The sequence below is a fragment of the Strix aluco genome, chromosome 5, assembly GCF_031877795.1.
Source record: "Strix aluco isolate bStrAlu1 chromosome 5, bStrAlu1.hap1, whole genome shotgun sequence".
Lineage (NCBI taxonomy): Eukaryota > Metazoa > Chordata > Aves > Strigiformes > Strigidae > Strix > Strix aluco.
Genome location: NC_133935.1, coordinates 38211303 through 38232559, shown reverse-complemented (window position 1 = coordinate 38232559; position 21257 = coordinate 38211303). Strand labels below are relative to the sequence as shown.

The 21257-nt window shown below is 39.7% G+C and overlaps 1 protein-coding gene across 1 annotated transcript in view; it reads left to right on the top strand.

Annotated features, from left to right (window-relative positions):
* The first annotated feature begins 4879 nt into the window (after positions 1–4879).
* Positions 4880–21257, top strand: part of PLEKHG7 (pleckstrin homology and RhoGEF domain containing G7) — a 34675-nt gene continuing 18297 nt past the window's right edge. The window contains 8 exon segments of the mRNA XM_074825414.1: positions 4880–5270; positions 5273–5580; positions 6678–6697; positions 12030–12157; positions 13453–13493; positions 15421–15516; positions 16603–16752; positions 19451–19546. Coding sequence (XP_074681515.1) covers positions 4880–5270; positions 5273–5580; positions 6678–6697; positions 12030–12157; positions 13453–13493; positions 15421–15516; positions 16603–16752; positions 19451–19546 — 1230 coding nt within the window.

The following is a 21257-nucleotide window of genomic DNA, read 5'->3' as shown; positions in this document are numbered from 1 at the left end:
GTTCTACATTGCTGAAGTATCATGAAGCATAAGGTTTCAGCATACAGAGGCTTAGTAGCACGATTAATATGCTAGTTCAGAAGGTGACTGCAGGGGCTGGTGTGGACATCTGGCTCTGTGCATTTCTGGAACAACCAAGGAATTAGGGCTGGAGAAAACACCTAGGGAAGATGTGGTTATGTTCAAAGTTAGCAGAGATCATTAACCTGAAGTATCATCTTGATCCATAAGGGACATCGGTCTAACTTGGAGATTAACCCTGGGACGAGTCACCTGGCAAGCCCTGCAGCTGTTTAAAAGACTATGGCTAAGGCTGATGGCAGCATGACAGTGCAGGTCAACAAAGGCCAATGAACTGGGGCACTAGCAGTGCTCAAAGGAGACTACCAGGAGAAGATGCCTAAAAGACAACTGATTAACTTTAGCTTCAGATTAGAGATATATTTTAGAGTTGACAGAAAGTTGAGACTTGAGCATGAACGTTGGGATTTAGACCAGAAGAGGCCATTCATCTAATGTAATTATTTATTTTAGAAAGCACATGCAAGGTAACTGTAGCTTAGTCAGTTAAATGACTTGGCTACATTTGTTTCCAAGGATGAAAATTAAAGTTCATGGAATTAATGCTATGGCAAAGGTTTGTTTAGGATTGAGTTTGTGGTTGGAGCTAGGATGATACTTGTTTGGAAAAGTAGTAAAGAAGTGGTGGTTATAGGAGTCAGTTAAGTACACATACGTAGTCCAAGCTGAGAAAGGTACTTGCTTTATTACAATTAGGACTAAGGCAAGTTAGGCAGTGCAAGTGAATTCTGGACAAAATGAGGACAATTATGATTTCACCTAAATCCAAATTTGGCCTCCCCTCCCCAAGTTAAACCAGAGAAATGCTTAAACTTTTGAGAATATTTTTAATTCTGGGTAAAGGAAGTTAGAGATAGTGTTCAATTTATAGCACCAGCAAATGGGAAGGAAATCGAATAACTTCTTTTATGTAATTGCTACTAGGTTAATATAAGTATAGTGACCACATTAAAGATAAGTCTCAGCTAGAACTTAAAAAAACCAAACAAACAAAACCTCCAGGTCTCAGTTAGAACTAAGTGATCAAAGATGGCCTTAAAACAAAGTTTCTGCCTAGCTACACTCAAAGCCACCTAAACCAGTCCCAGCACTTTATGTCAGAAAGTAGTTCACACTCACCCTGATCTCAGGCTAGTACTCTAACTTATTTCTTTTACTAATATTTACCCAACTGTCTCTTTCAAAAATGATCCTTTAGAGCAGCTATCAAAGCTCAGGCATGGGTATTGGTATCTCAGAAATGTGCTACATCCTTCTTTCTAGCCCAGCCATCTCTGTCTGAATTGCATGCAGGCAAACAGAATAGCAGTATTTGAATGTTTAGATATTCAGAAGTTGGGGTTAGATGTAGATTTAGGATGAGGCTTCCATGAGCTGAAGAGCAGGAGTAAGGTCTGGTCTGGTAGACCCTGCACTAATTTGGGGACTGGTGCTTGCAAAGAGCCACCTAGATACTTTCATATAAGAAGCTGTGGAGGTAAAATCATAGTAGCAGCTTTAAAGCATGTTCAAAAGATTTCAGTTAGGCAGCAGAAGAGCCTGTTTATGCACTACATGAAAATGTGAAGAGTGCCAGGAGCAGAGGGCATAGCTCTCAGCTGTCCCCAACACAGAGGCAGTTTTCCCACCCAGGAAGGGTATGGCTTCACTTGCTGACTGTCTGTCCCCTTCCCACCGAAGCTGTACTTCTTCCTGGAGATCCTCACCGCCCCAACCTGCCCAGTTATAGTGCACTTAGGTCTCTTCTCTGGAGTTGGAAAGGACAGCTTTGAACACTATAAAATCTCCAGATATTTGCATACTTCATCAGGCAACAAGGTCAGTTCCATTTCATCTGATCCTAATATCACCTTGAGAACAGCACAAGAAGTCAGAAAAAAAAAAAAAAAAAAAAAAAAAGTCTTATGTTCCTAAAAGTCCTACTTAAACTAAATACACTTGTACTATCAACTATCAGACAGGATGAGCACTTTTTTTTTTTAACTTATCTCTTTTTCTTATAAGCCAAACTGGATGAATGCTAACATAAATACTGTAATACCATCACAGTCTTGCAAATAAAGTCTTTAAGTTTTTCTCACTTCATTCTCTTTTAATAATCCTCCCTCAATCCACAGCCATATCCAATGTTAAGCAAAATCAAAGACATTTACTTATACCAGTTATGGGATATTGTGTTTTGGTTTGTGGATGAGTTTTGAAAAAAATCTTTACAGAAGATTAAAATGTCATATTGCAATGGTTACCTGCATTTGCAAGTGTTCACTCAGCCCTCTGAATATGTGTGTTAATTACACAACAGATTTGAACATTTGTGGAAGTTAGTGCTTCTTCACAAGTTATCTACCAAATAAATCATCTTTTCTCAAGTCTCACTTTCAATTCATCCAACCCAAGAATGCCTAAATCAATTCTAATGGTTTCCAATCAGTTCTGCGACACAAGAAAATAGTGAATTATCGATGTTTGGATGAATTCTCAAACACTCCGATACTAAAATCTGTCTGTGTTCAGAATTACTCAGATGGTTAGCACACTTGTTAAAATTAAAATCTAACTGTAAATAATGTAACCAAGGGATCTATCACTACTATTCTTCCATGAAGGATAAACAACGCACAGTTAGATCCAGATGAATGAATCAAGATAAGTGGAAAACAAAAGGATTATTGGAGGGGTTGAGGCATTTCATCTGCTCTTGCAACTTATTATATACTTGACTGAGATCTCTCTTGCCAAACTTTATCAATGTGAAAAGTACAAAAAAATAAATTATAAAAGGAATGAAGTTTAATAAAATGTATGGCTCATTACCTATTGTAAACAGGCATTGATCCTGAAGCCACTTCCATCTGACCTGATAAACAAATCCCCTAGAAACAAATCTACAAGAAGAAAAACTAGTTCCTTATACCAGCATTCAGTAAGGAGGCTTTAAAAGAGAAAATGCTATTGCTAAGCCTAGTATCAGTTAATCGAGCACTTGTTGAAAATTTTACTTAATTGCATATGAAAAGGATGTGATATACTGGAAGCTGGTAAATCTTCACCTGGGTACCTTGGTAAGTTTAATGACATACAATAATTTTTCTGCATGTTTGTGGCATATTTCTGCACTTTTTTAAACAATGCATCTTCTTTAAAGGTATTTTGCTGCTGAGAGATTCTACTCATAAAAGTAACTAATAAGTACTCATCAAGACACTCATAAGTATCAACTTATTTAAAAAAAAAAAAGCTTGGTAAACTGAAAAGAAAATAAAGATCATATTTTTGATATAAGATTTCCATGAAGAGATGTCTTTAATCTTTCTACTTCTGCAACAGAACGCTATTCACATGAATATCTGGAAGCTCCATGCTGAGTTGCAAAATTCTGCATGGAGAAGAGGTGATTATTAAAAAAATAAATAAATAAAAAAGCAAAGAGAACGCCTGGCCAAAAAATGATCAGTCAGATGTGACTACACTTCACAAAATTAAGGACTTGAAAGATTAAAAAGCAGTAACAGCAAATCTCAGAGAAATAGTATGCAATCACATCTTTGCTCAGAAGAGGAAAATAGTAATAATTTGTCATTATTGTCATTCATTATATATCCTGAAAATGATTTTTAGTGCTTGTCCACTTTAATAAGCATATCTGATAATTAGCCCATATTCATTAAAGGGGAATGAATAGACATTAATATATTTGTGGCTATTAACTAGAGTTGTGAAAAAAGCCATTTCCATCATAAAGATGTTTTTTCTTCCTATAAACATCTGAATCATTGTCTTCTAATGGCTGAAGAGTTTGTAAAAAGCAATACTTTGAACTAGCAAACTTGATGAAATAAATTGTTTCTAATCACTTTATAAATCAATCTGATAGGACTATATAATTAGACAAAAATCATATTCAATGTGTGATATTCAATAGCTCAAGAAAAAAGTCAACATATGTTTGAATAAACTCATTCTAATAAATAAAAGTGCCCCAAAGAAGCCAATCGTGAACAGATTTAAGATTCCTCTTAGCAAACAAAGAAACTGAATTAAAGAAGAGGCTGAATCAATAGTCTTCATTTATAACTTCAAATGTCAGTCCAGTTAGAGACTGGTCATCAAAATATCTTAAAATTGAGCTTCATGAATCACAGAACATAAGATTATTTACTGATCAAACAGATAAGTTACTTTGATAAATTGTTTTCTTCATTATTTGATTATAATGCATACATAACGTTTACCACAAAATATTTTTCCTGTTGAAAAGCAAAAGTGATTAGACTCACCTTACATAAATGTTAAATTGTATTTGTTTAAGCATTCAGCAAGGAATTAGTATTTTTATATAAACTATTTTGCAACAAGTAGGAGTTCTGAGAGCTAGTGACTTAATTTTTATCCCATATACAGCAGTGTCACAATCTCGCTTACTGATGGGGGAGTGGCAAGAGGAAATTATGCAGCTGCAGTACCAGATGAGCAGAGTTCCTAATTACACAGTTAGTCTTTACCATCTAATTTGTTCTATTGACTGATACTGACAGTGCTTGCATACTCAAAGTTAGCGTCTGTTTAAACAGCTTACTGAAATTGGGTCCTGAAACTGCTGAAACCTGCATTTAAACAGGATTCAAAGCGCAGGCAATTGTTTCTGTACTAGCACAGATATCTACATTATTATGTTTATATTTTTTTTCCATTTGCATATTTTCCCATACAAAAAGTCATACAGCAAGTTTCTAAGAAGCTTTTCTGATCATGTTTCCTAGGAACACACAGCTATAAATCTTCATGCTGCAAATAAAGAATGCAACAACCAAGCTCTGATTACTCTCCAGACCTGGTCAAAGAAACCTGCATCAGTGTGGAACTTCTAAACAGGAAAGCAGATCTTCATAAAGATGTTGCTTTGTCCAGAAGCGGCAGTCCAGAAGATGTCTTTGGTTCCGGTGAAACACAGGCAGTATCAGTTTGTATGGGCACCACCATGTCCCCAGGTGACTACATTCGAAGACAAGGTTATACAGAGCCTTCACTTCTGAAGCTCCCCACAAAGGAGTGCATTGGGAGCCACCATGCCCCTTTCCAGTTTGACCAGCATGCTCTGGCCAGAATTTCCACTTCTCCAACTTTAAGGCATCTAAGGATGATCTCTGCCTCACAAGCACTGTCATTTCAGGACTGCTCAGACACAACTCAGTGGGGAATCAAAAGGAATACACCAGCTCTCTCCACCACATTTGTAAGAGTCCACCTCGGTGCACTACAATTTCCTCATTGACAATGCCTTCTTGTCCCCATGCAAAATTTATGTCTTCCAAAACCAAGTCTGAGACAACTATAGCAAACCCAGAGTCTGACAGCCCCAGATCAAAGTTGTCAAGCCAAAAAGATTCTCTCGGCAATAGCAACCCCAATGAGACACTCCAAAACTCCTGGAGAGCCAACTCTGTTACGCTGCCTGCGAGACTCCTCTGCCCCAGCCCTACACCACAGGAGGGCGTCCAGGTAAGAGGAATAGGATGATGTAACCTCCTTTTCAGTCTTGCATATTCAGCGTTGGTCCATCATGGCCCGGTGTGTAAACACCACCACAGTTCTTAACCTGAACTACAACCTGGCCTGTGTTCATTCAATAAAACATACCAACTTCTATGCTCATCGGAAAGGAAGATTTTTCCTTCCAGATCAGCAAAAGACAATGGTTCCAGCCCTGTCTGTTGGTGACCATGTTGGCCTACTCCGCCTATGCACATGGACAGTCTTTCCCAGCTCTGTCCATTCACCCTGGTGGGCCAGCATAACTGTTTGTGGGGCTATGAAAGAACAAGACTAAGTAATTTATCCAGTTCTGGTTTCAGTTTCAAAATGTTATTTTCTTCCCAAGTTCCTTCAGCAGGGTTCTTCCTAAGCCAGGGCAGTTCTCTATACTGTTTTACTGAATAGCATTACTAACCCCAACAAAACCAAGAATGAAGTCATTCAAGATGCTTGAGCCAAATTTAAGGTTTGCTACTACCTTAGCTCTGTCACTCACTGGCCCCCTCCATTTTTGCATTCAGCTCCATAAATGAGCAGGCAATTGTGCAATCTTTTCTGAAAAACAAAAACACTGGTCCAGTGAGTGCCAGCATCAGTAAAGAGAAATAAGCAGGAGAGGACCTAGCCCTCTGTCTTTCCCTGGCAGCAAACTACTATTCAGTCATCCCCCATAACTTCACCCCAAGAAGAAAAGGTGAGGCACTGCATAAGCCAGGTTTGCTACCAGATCTACTCTCAAGGACCTTGCATTACTTGCACAAGCAGTTAAATTAGGACATATGCTTGACTCCATCATTATGCAAAGTACACGTTTCACTGAACGTGGATGGTGTCAAATAGGTGTATTGCCCTTTAATCACCGGTTAGTTTTGTGTCTTTTTTTCCCCCTTCCAATATAGAAAACATTCTGGATATCATATGAGTTCTCCCCCTTTCTCCTCAACAGTGAAAATAATTAGCCAATGTCTATGTAGTACATGTCTCTTAAAAAATGAGTACTTTTTTCACAAAATCAAATTGCTTACTTGATTTCTGACCAAGTAACAAGAATATCTCTCTTTCAGAATGGATCGCCTATACAAAGGTATGCATACATGTTTTACCTTATTCTAAGCTTTACTTCTCCACATTTTTAATGAACTCGCTTCACTCTAAGACAAAACTGAACAGTGAGGCATGTATGTGTAACTCAACTTTAATTTGTAGATTTGCTTTGTGAAATGCCTGTCACCAGCTTGTTAAACTAAACTTTTTAATGAGATTTTCTTTCAAAGGTGGCCCTCTCCCCAACATGTTTAGCTATATTTCAGACAATATTTCAGCTAGACCATGGGAGAGCTGTGCACTAGGAACTAACTGCCAAAAGGTCTGGCTGTTTGGATTAGCAGTGTCAAATTTCAGCTTGAAGAATGTGAAACATCTCATAACCTTGAGCAACATTCTTCAAAACTTTGTGGAAGGAAAAGGGGAGCAAAGAAGCTAGCAAAACAGCTCAATATTTTTCTCATTCATGGTCAAAGCAGATCTAGGACTGCTACTGGATGGGGAGACTGTTAATCCTACAAACTAAGAATAATACTTGAATTTTATAAATTAGTGCAGGCAAGATAAGCTGCTGCATACTGTAGATCTGTGTAGTGAATTGGATCAAGCTCAAACAATTATCAGGAAGTAAAAGCTTGATTAGAAATTAGTTTGATTCAAATCATGTTTGTTTCCTTAAGATGTTCAAATGTTTACAGAAGGGAAACGAAGTTTATTTTCTCTCACACAACAAAGAAGTAGGAGCTAATACCTCCCTTAATAACCATACCTCTCTCACTAATAGTGCAGTGCTCACTTTACTGCATGATTTCAGGTGGGGCGTGCAGGTGAGTGAGGTATATTGAAAACACCAGCACTGGTGAGAAAGTCTTGCTGAAGACAGAAGTCACCTGACAGCAAACAACAACACACTGCTTCTGTGACTCTACCACAACGTGTTTCAAGTGTTAAGGCAGTAGACATCATTAGTTGATCTATATCTCCTCTTTTTCCCAATGCCTACTCATTTTTCAGGTAAAAGCCCTGTTATAGCCTACACTTTACAAACAGGTCTGTGTTTCAAGTATGTTTCTGTTTGGGACTGGGTGGCTTGGAGAAGGCTGATACAGTCTATGAGTCATTACACAGTGCAGTTCCCTAGACAAGGCTTAACAGATATGTGTGTGCATCTGAAATCACACTTTCACCGTAGAAGAGGCCTCCTAGATTTTCTGAATTGTTGCAAATTCCAACCCACTCTTTAACATTTTGAATTCACAATGGAGATGGAGAGACAAGGGGAGGGAAAGATCTTTACATCTCAGTGTGAAAACAGGTGATCTGTACCTATTATGGGAAGAGTCTGCTCTGATCAAACTCGAAACTGTAATACATAATCATACCTCACTAACAGAGGGAAGACTTATGTGATCTGTAGAAAACTTTGTGGGAGAATTTGAAGAATACTGAATGCAAATCACTAAGCAGGAGAACATTACACATTTAATGTACACATTTTCTGTTAGTGCCACTAGCCTGGCAGCTTCAGAGGGAAGCCACTATATGCCAGCTAGGTTATTGGCTCTGGACTTCTATCCAGATGCATTTTAAAATCAAGGAGTCACACAAGGAACAACACAAGCTTTGTTGCACAACCACCAGCAAGAAAGATTGACAAAAGGAGGTTTGGATGATGTATTATGATTTCTACTTTTTGTCTTGACCAATATTAGAATGTGCAGAAATATAAAACAAAAATCACCAGTTTCTGCTCTAAACTTTTTTTTGTCAAGTTGCATTTGTTCCAAGGTCTGGGCAAGGGCTGTATTCAGCTTCTCCTTTATCCGAATCATTAGTCTAACTCCTTAACAGCTAATCCCTTCTTATCACAGCCAGAGAAAACTGCTGAAATGTCAGATTACTCTCTCCATCTAGAAGCACACTGGGACAGCTGGCAACCCTCCTCCAAGGCTGAGTTATACATTGTCCAGGGTAAAAGCACACCTCCATCCTTCAGTTCTAATGAACCCTCCCCGTTGCCAGGCTGCACTTTCAAAAGCCTTTCTTAAAGCAGCAATGCTCATTTTAAACAGCCTTTCCCCACACAGCCCTCAGTCAGGAATGCCAGTACATCTCTGTCGACATAGCAACATGCTGAAGTGATGCTGATTAAAAATTACCAGCCAAAATAAATAAACAAAAAGCACAGAGAAAGGTGTGTGTGGTGGAGACAAGTTGAGATGCTAAAGTCAACACTGCCGTGGAAGGAAACTCTGAGCTCATTTTCTTCTTGCACCATTCAGCAAATCAGAGACTTAGTGGAAAACTGGATTGCACTATTTCTTAAAGACAACCAGCTAATGAAGAGTCCTCTCAATAACTGCTAAAGCAGCTCATTTTCAATGAATTGAGGGAGCTGGGCTCAACTATCTTGAGATGATCCTCTTCCTCTTTTAATTTCTTATATGCGTGTAAAGTGTCATGCTAACTTTTTGAACCAGGGAGTCCAAATACTCACCCTGTGTGGCTTGGGTAATGGTGTTGTCACCTGGCAGCTATCTCAGTACTGTGACCACCCTATAATGTTGACCTTTGTAACCTCTTCAGTTGCTTTTATTATCATCTAGTAGGTATTCCTTTAAATAGTGTATCTGTTATTTCAGTAAGGTGATTTATGTAGATGTCTGTTCCCTGGAACAGCTAGTTAGGCTAAGATTATGGACGTATAAAGATACAGATCTCTAAAAAGCAATCAGCTGAAACTCTCCATGCCCTAGAAACAACTATATACACAGGATATTTATTTTTTCAGACCATGAGCTTCTTCAGTGTCTTTAATCATTTTCCATCACTTTGTAATGCAAACCTGTGACATTATCTTGTTTCACAAAACAAGTAGATTTAAAGGAGGCATTATTGCAGATGATGTCTCCTCAGGTGCTTGAGTTCACCCCTAAAGTACAAGTGTTTCTTTCACTCAAACACTTCAGTCCTCTGCCCCTAGTAAGATGATCAACTAAAAACTAAAGAAAAAGGCAAAGCTACAGGGTCTGCAGGCATGAAAAGGTGCCAAAACATGGCATACAGACTCAAAAAGTGGTAAATTGCATTACACAGAATTTCAGTAGTTTAATTTCTCCAGTAAAAACAACAAAAGCATCTAATGTATCTAACATACCTACAGGCATCAGGCCAGGTGATCACAAATACCTGTAACCTTTATTTGAGAAGCATAATAATTTAGGCATGTAAGCCATTAATCAGCCAAGCATGCCAGATTGCAAAGGTATGTTGTAGACACATATCCAAGTGTCCTTGGTATGCTCCCACACATCACGGGGTCGCATACCTACGTGAAGAGCTTGTTTAGGCATATGTGTGTCTGAAGTTCAAGGACTTTTTGATCTAGGAAAAGAACACCATTTAACTCCATTACAATGAAACTATGCTTCCCATTACTAATCTTCATAAACCACTAGCCTCCAACTTCAAAATATATTCTGAAATTGAAGTAGACTAGGTACTTTAAAAATCAATAACACATTGGCAAAATTTTACTGTAAATCCAACCTGAAATAAATCTCCTGAATTTCCCAGTACAGGAGCGACAACTGTAAGAATTATCCTTGTATTATATTGCAGCATCTGGCTTCTATAATAATCCAGCTGCCCAAGAGACTATATCGTGACATCACTAGAAGTTTCAGAAGCATCTTAATACAATCGTTACCAACACTTAAAATTTGCACTGGGTAGCACTCAGCACACCTCATCAGGAAGCGATCTCCCTTGCACTGCTATGGGCTTGCTGACAACCAAGAAACAGACTCCATCCATAAAAGTTCTCAAACCATGTGTTAGGTTCAATTTCATGAGAAACCTCAGAGTTTCATTGTAAACCCCTAAAGTTAAATATACAGATTCTATGATCCCCATGCACTAGGGCTACCAGAAAAAGAAAAGCTTTTAGAGAACTCTTACATTGCACATTGTAAACTCCTCAACACATAGCTTTCAAGCCCTAACACGTCCATGTTTCAAGTGTTAAAGTTCTAGGCCAGGCCCTCCTGATAGCCTATAGCCTACAGCCCTCTGTTGCTCGGAGCAGTTTTTCCTTTCATCTGTACAATTCAATTGGTTTAGCTAAGACAGTTGCAAGCAATGTTACTGTCAGATCATAACAAAAAGCATAATCTCCACATCCTGCTATACATATCAAATGCCAGTTCTCTACCTCAGAGCTCATCTGCTAGTTGATAAGTTGTCAAGTGACTATTCATGCACTTAAAGAGAAAAATATACCTGCCAGGTTTCACATCAGGTGTTGGCAAATGGCTAGATACTCACAGCAAGGTATCTGCCTAGGCAAAAGAAGCAGTAAGAATTATACTTAACTGACCAAAAATACCATGCACAACAAACAGTGACTGAAAAAGTGAATTTTTATATATGTATACATCCTTGGTGCTTCCTCCTTCAGCTACTTAATTACTGACCCTTTGAACTCTAACACAGTCTTCATGCATCGGTCAATTGAAGACAGCACAACAGCTGTAGACACCAGTCACTCTGCAACAGTATACTAACATAATTCATTAGGTATCGGTGTGAGTTATTAGCAAAATCCAAAAAGGATTTTGATGTGCACCAATAGTTTCTGTATTTGAATGCAAGCAGCCTCTGGCACAAACACGCTGCTGGATATAGAATGCCTGTGTCACTTCACTTGATGGATCTACATCCTGGACAATGCCCTCCGTTAGTAACAACAATAGTTGGAAACAGTCATCTGTTTTCGATCAGCAGGGCCACTAACTCATATTATATTCAAAATACAAAATATTTGAATTAGCAGAAAAAATGCTGAAAAGATTTAGAAAGAAAATAGAACAAACTAGCTGGAAGGTTAAACATTAAAAAACAAAACAAAACAACATTTTAACTGTGTCACTAGTACACTGTCTTTTCTTGAAATCACCTGAGTTATATGAAGGTTAAAATTAATGACAACCCACATATCAGCTAGGGACATGGTATTTAACTGCTCCTTTGGACTCCAGTGCAAAAACTTAGATTCTGAAATCTCACTCACTTTTTGCCTAATCTCAGAAGAACCGACGAATTTCTGACATTTAAATCCTCTAAGTACCTATTATCTGAGGCAAACCATGACCATAAACACCCTGATCTCAGCAACAATGTGGAGTTGGAAAGATAATTAGGTATTTGTTGTCTGTCACTGAAGTTTTCTACTCATTGTTCCTTTAACACATTATGTCATAGCATTTGGTTTTTTAGCTCATTTCCTCCTGTATCAGCAAGGAGCACTTCAGAAGTGTCCTCTGCAGCCACGAGCAGAGACACATGACGTGTGTTGTTCTTCTGTCTCACAGGTCAGCCAAGCACAAGCATAGTTCCGTGGTATTGAGTCTGCCGGGACTCGAGGTGTTCCCTGGAGACCTCCTGGTGTCAGGCCATGCCATGGACTACCTGCCCCATGCAGCCCTCCTGCTAAGAGCAGGTCAAACACAGGGTGGGGTTTGTTTGTCTCAGCCCAGCAAAAGCCACAACTAAAACGCATCAGTGTGTGGAACGGGGAGGGAGGATCAGTGCAACAACAACATGTGAGGCAGCGCAGCCTCCATGGGGGATCCTGTTACCCCACACCAAAGTGACTGCACCACTGATTTTAAAATTCCCCTCAAATTATTTTTTTTCCCTGCGTTTTATCGTTGAATGCAAAATGTAAGAGGTAGATGAGGGGGGCAGGACATGGATCACCTCCCTCCTCCACAGGCTAGAAGCAACCAGAGCCCAGGCCAGGATCTCCACCTGCAAGGAGTTACAAATTCCTACTTGCACAGCTTCAGGCAGAGGGAAGAGAGTAGCCCATGCCACCCTTTCCAGTAGTGCTCTAATCACTAGGGTAGCAGACCCAACTCATGGTTAGAGGTTGCTCACAAGACCTTCCAACACTGAAATGTAGACCTGCAAGCAATTTCCACAGATATCTATTGGGGATATAGTATAGTGTGCAGTGAGACAGAGACCAGAAGATGCTGGTGACCAGAGATCAAAATTTTCTCAAAAAATAAGTAAGTCAAGGTCACAGCCAGCAGTTTCATGAAAGCAAACAAGCCAGCCATCCCCAGAAAGAATGACCAAGGCCTTCAAAATCCAAAATGGGAAAGTTTTGGCTGTGATTCCCAGTCACACACAGGACTGAGGGTAGGTGCCACATGTAGAAAACTCTTTCAAATTTCTTGCTGAACAAACACAGGCATTTCTCACTTCTCACCAGTGCATTCCTACATCTAGATACCCAGCTTTCCCTGTACCTCACTACGGACCATGAATTACAACCCGCACCACTGTGCCAGCCCCTTGACAGATGTGAGGCTTAGGTTTTATAGGACTATTTATTCACAGGAGTTTTAAATACTTGCATAACTCCAAGATATCAGTGATGAGAAGACAGGCCCTAATTCTTGCTTCAAAACACTTAATATCTTCAAGTATTGGCTTGAGGTATGAGGTGTTTTCTCATGTAAAGAATTGGCAATCACATACTGATCATCTGCAGCAAGTGGGAGTGTTTAGCATCATCCAAGATCCCATCACAGATAGACATAATTCTTGCTGGGAGGAACCCAATAGGTTTAATGAGTTTTAAGTCTGGTGCACAAACTGCCTAAACACAAGTATTAAATCTGAGCCAAGTATAGTATATCAGGCTTCATCTAACAACAACAACAAAAAAGTTTTATTTTTAGCTATTTGTTTCTTTACTGATAACACATTTGTTTTACCCATTAGAGTCCAAAAAGCCAAGGTGGCCATTTACCAAAAGAGGAGTTGTATTTCACCATGTTTTTTTCCTTGCACTGACCTTGCCTTGTCCCACAACTAACCTGGGTAAAAAGAGTTTCTTTACTTTGCTGCCCTTGGATAAAGGCAGCCAGCAGGTGAGCTGCACTCAGAGGTCTCAGCCCACCTTGGGACTGCTTGGACGTTAATCTGCAATGAGGGTAGGGTGGCTCCAGTGCAGCCATCAGTGGCGCTGCATGTGATGCACATGAAAACACAGTCAGTGCCGCTGTCCCCCATCCCCATGGGTGGTGGGAGGAGAGGTGCCCTTGGCACCAGAAGAGCAGAGTGGGGTGGGCAACGCAGGAGCTCTCATTCAAGGTGTTCAGGGTTGACAGCAGGTCCAGTGCAGGTCCCCGGGGTAAGAGAGCACAAGATAGGTAAGTCAGTCATATCCTTGCTTTGACTATAGTGTGTCCTGTATTTTCTGCATGCCAACCTAGACCTTAGCACCTGAGGGCCCTGGAGTATCTGCCTAACTCCCAGTTACATGGAAGGGATCTAGGCTTTACCTATCAAAGCAGCTTTTAAAATGCTTTCTTAGGCCTTTCCTGCCTCATGGACACCCTTACACACACCAGTAAAAGCATACACACCAATACACTTCAGTTAATTTCCTTGTCTAACACATTTCCTTGTCTCTGCCAGTTACGAAAATTTTCAGTTACTACGGTATCCAAATTTCCTGAGTATTGTTCATCATTCAGAAAATCATTCACAACTGTCTTGATAACTTTGCACCCCTAAACATGTAATTGTGAAAAGTCCCTTCCTAATATTTTTTGCATTTTATCTTCTAAATCTTGACTATCAAAGGAGAGTTTGTGTGAGTGAAACCAATGCAAGTGCTCAGACTAGCATGTACGACAGTTCCCACTTCATTTGATAGCATTTCTATAGCATTTGAAGGAGCATGGCCTAAAACTGAGAATTTTTAAGTTCAGCAAAATATTTGAAGTTTGCAATAATACGCATTTCATATTTAGCCAAAATGTGATTTCTAAGACTATTAAATGCCGTAAAATTTAATTTATAAAGATTTATTTGCCGGTGCATTTCTTAAGGGCATGTATATATAATTGCATTATTGTTTCTGCACCATTTCAAACTATCAAACTATCTTTCAAGATAGAGTTGAGCTGAAACTCTGAATTTCAAATATTATAATCAAACACATATTTCAAAATTGGCTTCAGTTCAGTGCCTAAAGTTCAGACAATAAAAATCCATGAGTATATTGTTCCAGAGAGCAGATAAAACTTAGGCAAACACCTTATAAGTCTATGCTCATAGCACTAAATTAGAGTTCATAAATATTGGTTAAACTTTCTATATGGCACACTCAGCCTGAAAAACAAAGCCAAACCAAAAGAAATTGTTTTTATTTCATGATCCCTCACACAGACAAACTCTTCCTGCTCTTTAAGTTTTCTAAAAGCTCATTTTAAACACTACTCTGCAGCCAACCAAAGTTTTTTCAATATGTAGCTCGAATTAAAAATTGAAAATAAATACACAAGCTTCATATGCTTATGGCAGGAGGATGATTTCAACTATGAGTTTATTGTCCCCTACTTCTGACAGTGCTGAAGGAAGCAAAATATTTTATTTGTTCTGTCTTCCAAGGGTAGTCCATTGTCTGTTGCCATACCAATGATTTGCCCTGCCAGACTTCTGTGTTACATAAATAAGATCTTACACACCCACACCTAAGCCACCTACACACCCCACCCATAGCTACAAATAAACCTGCCATCACTGCCTCATCTCTGTGTAGGAGAGCCTGGAAATATAAGGAAATCACTCAGTTAAGGGCAAGCTCCTTACAGATCAGAGCAAGGTTACCGAGCTGGGTAAACTTCTTAATGGTCTTTAAAACACTGTACGAATCAGGGGTGATTTTTTGTCATTCAACAGAGTAAAGACGAACAGAAACAAGCAACTGATCTGGAACACTGTCTTTCAACTGTTAAGATCATAGACTGCAGCACATATTAATTTTTCTGCTTTAAGGTATCATATACTAAAATACTCAGTATACTGCACCAAGAGTACTTAAAGATGGGGATAAAATTTTTGTGTTCAAGTTACCATTTTTCACTACATTAATATTGATATGAGACCTTTCTGCAAAATTAATGCATAAGCATAAGGTATATTTTGTGGTTTGAAATGGAAGGGCAAGGGGGAAACTGAGTGTCATAGAAGGTTAACAAGGACCTGGATTTTGCCAGGCTTTCAGACTGCCCTAGATCAGGGAGGTACCACATCCAGAAAAAGTCATCGAGACAGACTTCTCAGCAGCGCCTGCAGATCTGGAGAAAGAAATGGCAGCATCACAGAGGTGACAAATGGGGCATGGTCACCCCCACTGCTGCCTTAGGGGCACATTCTGAGGCAGCCACGTAGAGGTCAGTGACAACACCAAGGTTCAGCTGCAGAAATCCTACCAAAGCCTGTCTGCCAGATAAACAAGGTTCCTGGCCTCTGGGCCCCCGTAGCCATAGAAACACCGAGCTTGGGCTACCAAGGTGACATTCAGATAACCCACACCTAACACCATCCCCCCTCCAAAGCAAACTTTTGCTTCTCACAACAAGCTGTTATATGCAGTTCCCTAGACTTGGTTGTTGAGGACTCCTGTCAGTGCCTAACATATATGTGAAGATCTGACTTTGGAGCAGGTCAGTAAGGTGATAGTGGCCACCTTAGGATTAAACAACAATATCCAAGTACCTATGAAGACCTAGTCCTTTGGTACCTTGATTTTACTATCTGAAAAAAACGAAATCCATCCCTGCTTTCCAGCAGCAGCAGCAGAACAGATTAAATTCCTTAGCAAACTACCCACTATTTTTTGATACAGCATCTTACAAACATACTGTGTTACTTTCAAATTCAGTGTTTTTGTATTATAAATATTTTGAAGGAAAATGTCAGTTTTTAAAATCTTTTTAGAGGAATTTTTAAGCTTTCAGAAAAACCACTAGTACTGGCAGTCGGGCTCTTTACATGGGCAAATAGTTCATAGATTCTTTTCGTAAGGTCTGAAGCAGTTGATGCAATAGTCGGTGGTTTTCTTTCTTCTCCCGTCAATAGAGTAAATCTTGGCATGAATTTATAAAGGCATAACAGACTGAGCAGAAAGATGTCAACAGCCGGTTAGAAGTGAAAAAAGAAGCAGCAGTGTGGGAGCTTTTCACAAGTGAATGCACTTACTTTCTGGATCATTTGTTCATTCTCAAGATGGTAACTTCAGATTTCATTTCTCAAAAATAATGAAACATTATTTGCTCTGCTGTCAGCATGGCAGACATAAAGCCACCTGTAATCTCTCATTGGGTATCTAAAGGGGAATGACTTAAGTACTTAGTTTTTTCCCCATCTGGCCTGCTCATCCTGTTTCCATAGTCCCCTTCAGTTTTTATCTTCTTGATGGTATCCCTTCTTCTGGACATCCCTTTATAGTGCTTTTCAAACACTATCTGATAGCAGATCCTTCTAGCAATTTCAGCTGATATTCCACTATTCCTCCCACTAACGCTGAACAAAAGCCACTCTCCAATTGACTACACTGGATATTTCTTTACCGCTAGTCTGTAACATTATACTCTTCGTTTAACTTCATATAGAGCTATAGTTAGGTTATCCTGACTAGAGCATGAAAACCTCAGAATTCAGCAGACCTGTAGTTCTAATATTACAAGAAAACAAGTAAACTAAAAAACAACTCCTTTCCCAAAAACTCCAAATTGTCTCCATCGTGTTGAATTTTAAGAGCTTTGAAATATGGACAAGAATATTGCACACTGTTACAAGAATAGCTGCACTATTTACATTCATCACACATCAAAAGTTAGTGTATCCACTTAAAAGGATGGAAGCTTCCCTAAATACCTTCATATCATTTTTCTCTTATTCCGCATAGACAATTTTTGTTTTCTTATTAAGTCAAAGGAAAAAGATTAGTGAAAAATTTTCCATGTTGCTGCAAAGTTAGCCTAGGCAGTACAAGAAGAGCTGCAAAGTGAAGGGAATAAATAGAGGAGTGGGCTGAATTCCTCCTTAGTGGGACAGAACAGGAAGGGAGAGGAAAGGGGTTGACGGGACCAGCTATTGGCCCAAGGCAGGATGGAAGCATCCTTCCTTCTATACACTTTGTTCAGAGATATAAGATTAAGAACAGGTGAATTCTGAGAAGGATGAGGATAGCAGGAGACATGCAGGCCCCTTGGTGAGTCTGAGGTAGGAACACACAGATGAGCCTCAGCCAACCCTGCGTGACCCATTGTGAGAGACTGAAATGTCCTATGACTGTCTCAAAGCTTGCTTGTGTCTGTGCAAACCTCCAAGAGAAGCTGCTGCAGCCTGTGAATTGGTCTGGGGGATGTTGCCCAGGGAAGCGGGGGTGTATTGAAGGATGGACCCCCCCACTTCTTTGAGGTTGCATTGCTGGACTCTTTAGACAAGCCTCAAAGGGGCAGATGTGTACCGAGCTGGCCCCATCCCGTAGCCATTCGTGGCTCTATTGTGTAGGTCAGACCCCATGCATGCATTGCTAATGAACAGTAAGAGGCAAACATTCCTGCCCTGAAGCCAGATGCAACAAAACCTGTGGAACCAGAGAAAAAAAAACTAAAGGTGAGCAGATATGCTAATCAGCGGATACTTAAAAAGTATCCTAAAAACTTAAAAAGGCAGCAGAAAATTTTGCTCAGTGTGCACCCACCGTCAAAGCCAGATCCGTGTGCACCCCCCACCAAAGAACTGAAGACTGAGGACCAACAGGACGCTGCTGGATCCATGGTGGTGACTATTCTTGCAGCACTATCCTGCATCCTTGATTTATTTCTGTCTTTTCCTTCCGTTCTGTCCTATTGCTACTCCTCTCCACTTTTTTAATAATAAAAACCTGGTTTGGGTATACGGCATTTGACCTTTGTTTGTGTCTTAATCTCACTCTTGGGATCATAACAAAACCTCCCCCGACATTGGATCGGGGCACCCATGAATGATAAATTATTCAGTCCATGCCAGCTTCCCAAACTCTCCTGCCAAAGAAAGAACCCATTGAATTTGGGTGGCCAGTTTTACCAATACCTGCTACTCTAAATACTTCCTACTATAGAAATATTCCACTGATTTTAATGAATCTCCACAGGGAACTTTAAGACCACCATAAATCCCCTTTAAGCTCTCAGGTCAACTGTTCATGGCAACTGAAGAATTACACAAGGGTAAGCAAGCAGTCTCACTAGCTCTTCAGTCTTGGCACCTGCGTGATGGGTTTTTTCATTAATGCTTTTCACACATATATAAAAAAATTTTACTCTAATCTACATTTTGTGAGACTTTTTCAGATTTAGGTTAGATTCAGCACAGCTCCAAGATCACCATCAGAGCTTAAATAATACAAAATCTTAAACAGCCAGTAAATACACATACAGATTTCACTCAGTACAGGTTAATAAAACAATCCAAACCTCCATGAGCCCTCTACTTATGCTATTCCAACAATTTTTTCCCTATAGTAACTTTAAACAACTTATGTAGCAGCAGATGCATGGGGTAGGAAGGAGAGCATTTAGAAAGCTCATAGAAATCTGTAACTATGACTCTGATATTATTAATTCCTTCACATGGATCTGCAGGGGGCTCAGTTGCCCCTCTTCTGCCAGAGAGCACAGCAGGGACATAGTTGCCTCTGCAGCAGCCACAGAGACACCCCAGAGACATCACTCATGCCATCCTCCTCACACAAAGCCCAATATTTAGCCTTCAGGCAGGTCAGGAAAAGTTTCTCAGAGTGTCATCTTCTGCCCTCCCCAAATCAAATTACCATTTCATGAGAATTAACAGTGCAAACACGTTCTTTTCAGAAAGAAAAAATGAGATATATTGAACTGACACAAATAGTAAATAACATGGATTTGCTTTGTTTTTAAAGATATTTATGAACACTTTTAAATACCTCCAGAGCAATGAATTTCTCTTGGATGTTGATTTGTGAAGGCTTTTCGCAAACTTAGAGGAGTTAAACAAGGTGAGTAAAAAAATAAGTCTTACTGAGATCAGAAATCAATCAGTCCAATAAAAGGAGACAAGAAACCATCCATAAAGCTTTTATTCAGATTTAATGCTCACATTTAGAACTTAGTTCAAATAATTAGTCTTTCTTTCATTTCTATTCGGTACATCAGTGGGGGTCAAATTTCACCAGGGCAAATTACTCTGGTGTGTCTCCAGCAAAAGATAAACAGGCATTTGAACGTGGAGGAGAACTCATTTGGCAGCTGTTTCTGAAGCAAACATGAGCTTGAGACTAACTCTCATAAACAGTATCCTTTTAAAAGGATTTGTGAAGATAAACTCCGACGGCACAATCCGTACAGCAAAACAGTAAGAATAGCAAAATAACTACAATAAGAAGTTTCCTTTCAGAAGCAGATGGGCACAAAGACTTTGCTATCTATTATGACACTCCAGTAGAGCAAGTTAAAGCAAAATGGTGACCACCCCTCTCCAGCTGGGGTTTCCCTTGGCAGGGGTGGAAAGGATATCTGCCACACAGACGGGATGCTCTGTGTTCATGTGCTACTTACCCTCCAGCTTCCAGGGGGAAGGAGACCACAAGGCTTGGCTACGATGTGCTCCAGCTCTTTGCTGCTTGTGGCCAGTTGCTGGGAGACCATTTTCAGCTCCTGAAAGTTAAAGGAACCCATAAATCCAAAATAGCCTTTACATAACTTTAGAAGCAAACCAGAAGTTTTTCGTAGCTTGAGAGCTTTTTTACAGGACACCTCACCCTTAACAACAAAGTGAATTTTGGAAGGGGCTCTTCAGCTGCATAAGTTGAATGACTGCTCACAATCACATCACAGTCCCCAAACCAGTTGCTCACTTCAAATTCTTTCCCTTTTTGTAATTCCCTTGTTTTAACAGTTAACATCTTCCTTTTTAGCCAAAACAAGAAAAGCAAGAAAGCTCTTCAGAGTAGGGACAATTAGCCAGAGCTCAAACACATGAGCAAGTCACCTCTGCTCAGTGACTGACCACACACCAGATGAGCTGCTGTGAGTGACCACCTGAGCAGGTTTGGAGATACAAGGAAAGAGATTTTTAGCTGATGTGTTTCACCTTGTGCTTGTTACAGGCTAAGACTCTATGTGCAGCTAACTACTAGAGTTCAGTTGATGTGTCATTGCTGATTCCTTTGTTCTTGTTCAAAGAAGGGAGTGGGGTATATTGCTGCATGTCATTTAGCAATCACAAAGCCTTTGAGCTTGGCTGGACTTGATCATGTCTTGAGAGAACTATCTTTAATACATTTTCTATTTTGTTTTCTAATTTTGTTGTCCTTATTAATGAGGATGATAAATGATCACCCATTATGCATACTTGGCTATAAAATAATGATCAAATGTAGGAGAAAGTAGCTGCTTTCAATGCCTTTTTTTTCATACATTTTACAGCATGCATTTCTTCTTGACAGCAGGCTGAATCCATGAAAAAATGCGTGCTGTAAAAGATGTAAAATGCACCTTTGTCAAAATGAAAGAATAAGCATCAGCCTATAAGCCATTCTGCCCCCATAAATACAGCAAATAAAGCAGTGTGTGCAGCTACAACAGCAGTTCAAAGCAGCATCACAGAGGAAGATGTACCCTCTGGCCTAAAATTTGGCCTAAAGCTGAGCCTGGTAATGAATCTGTGTGTAAACAGTGTGTTCAGGAGGTAAGGGTGGGCTTAGGAAC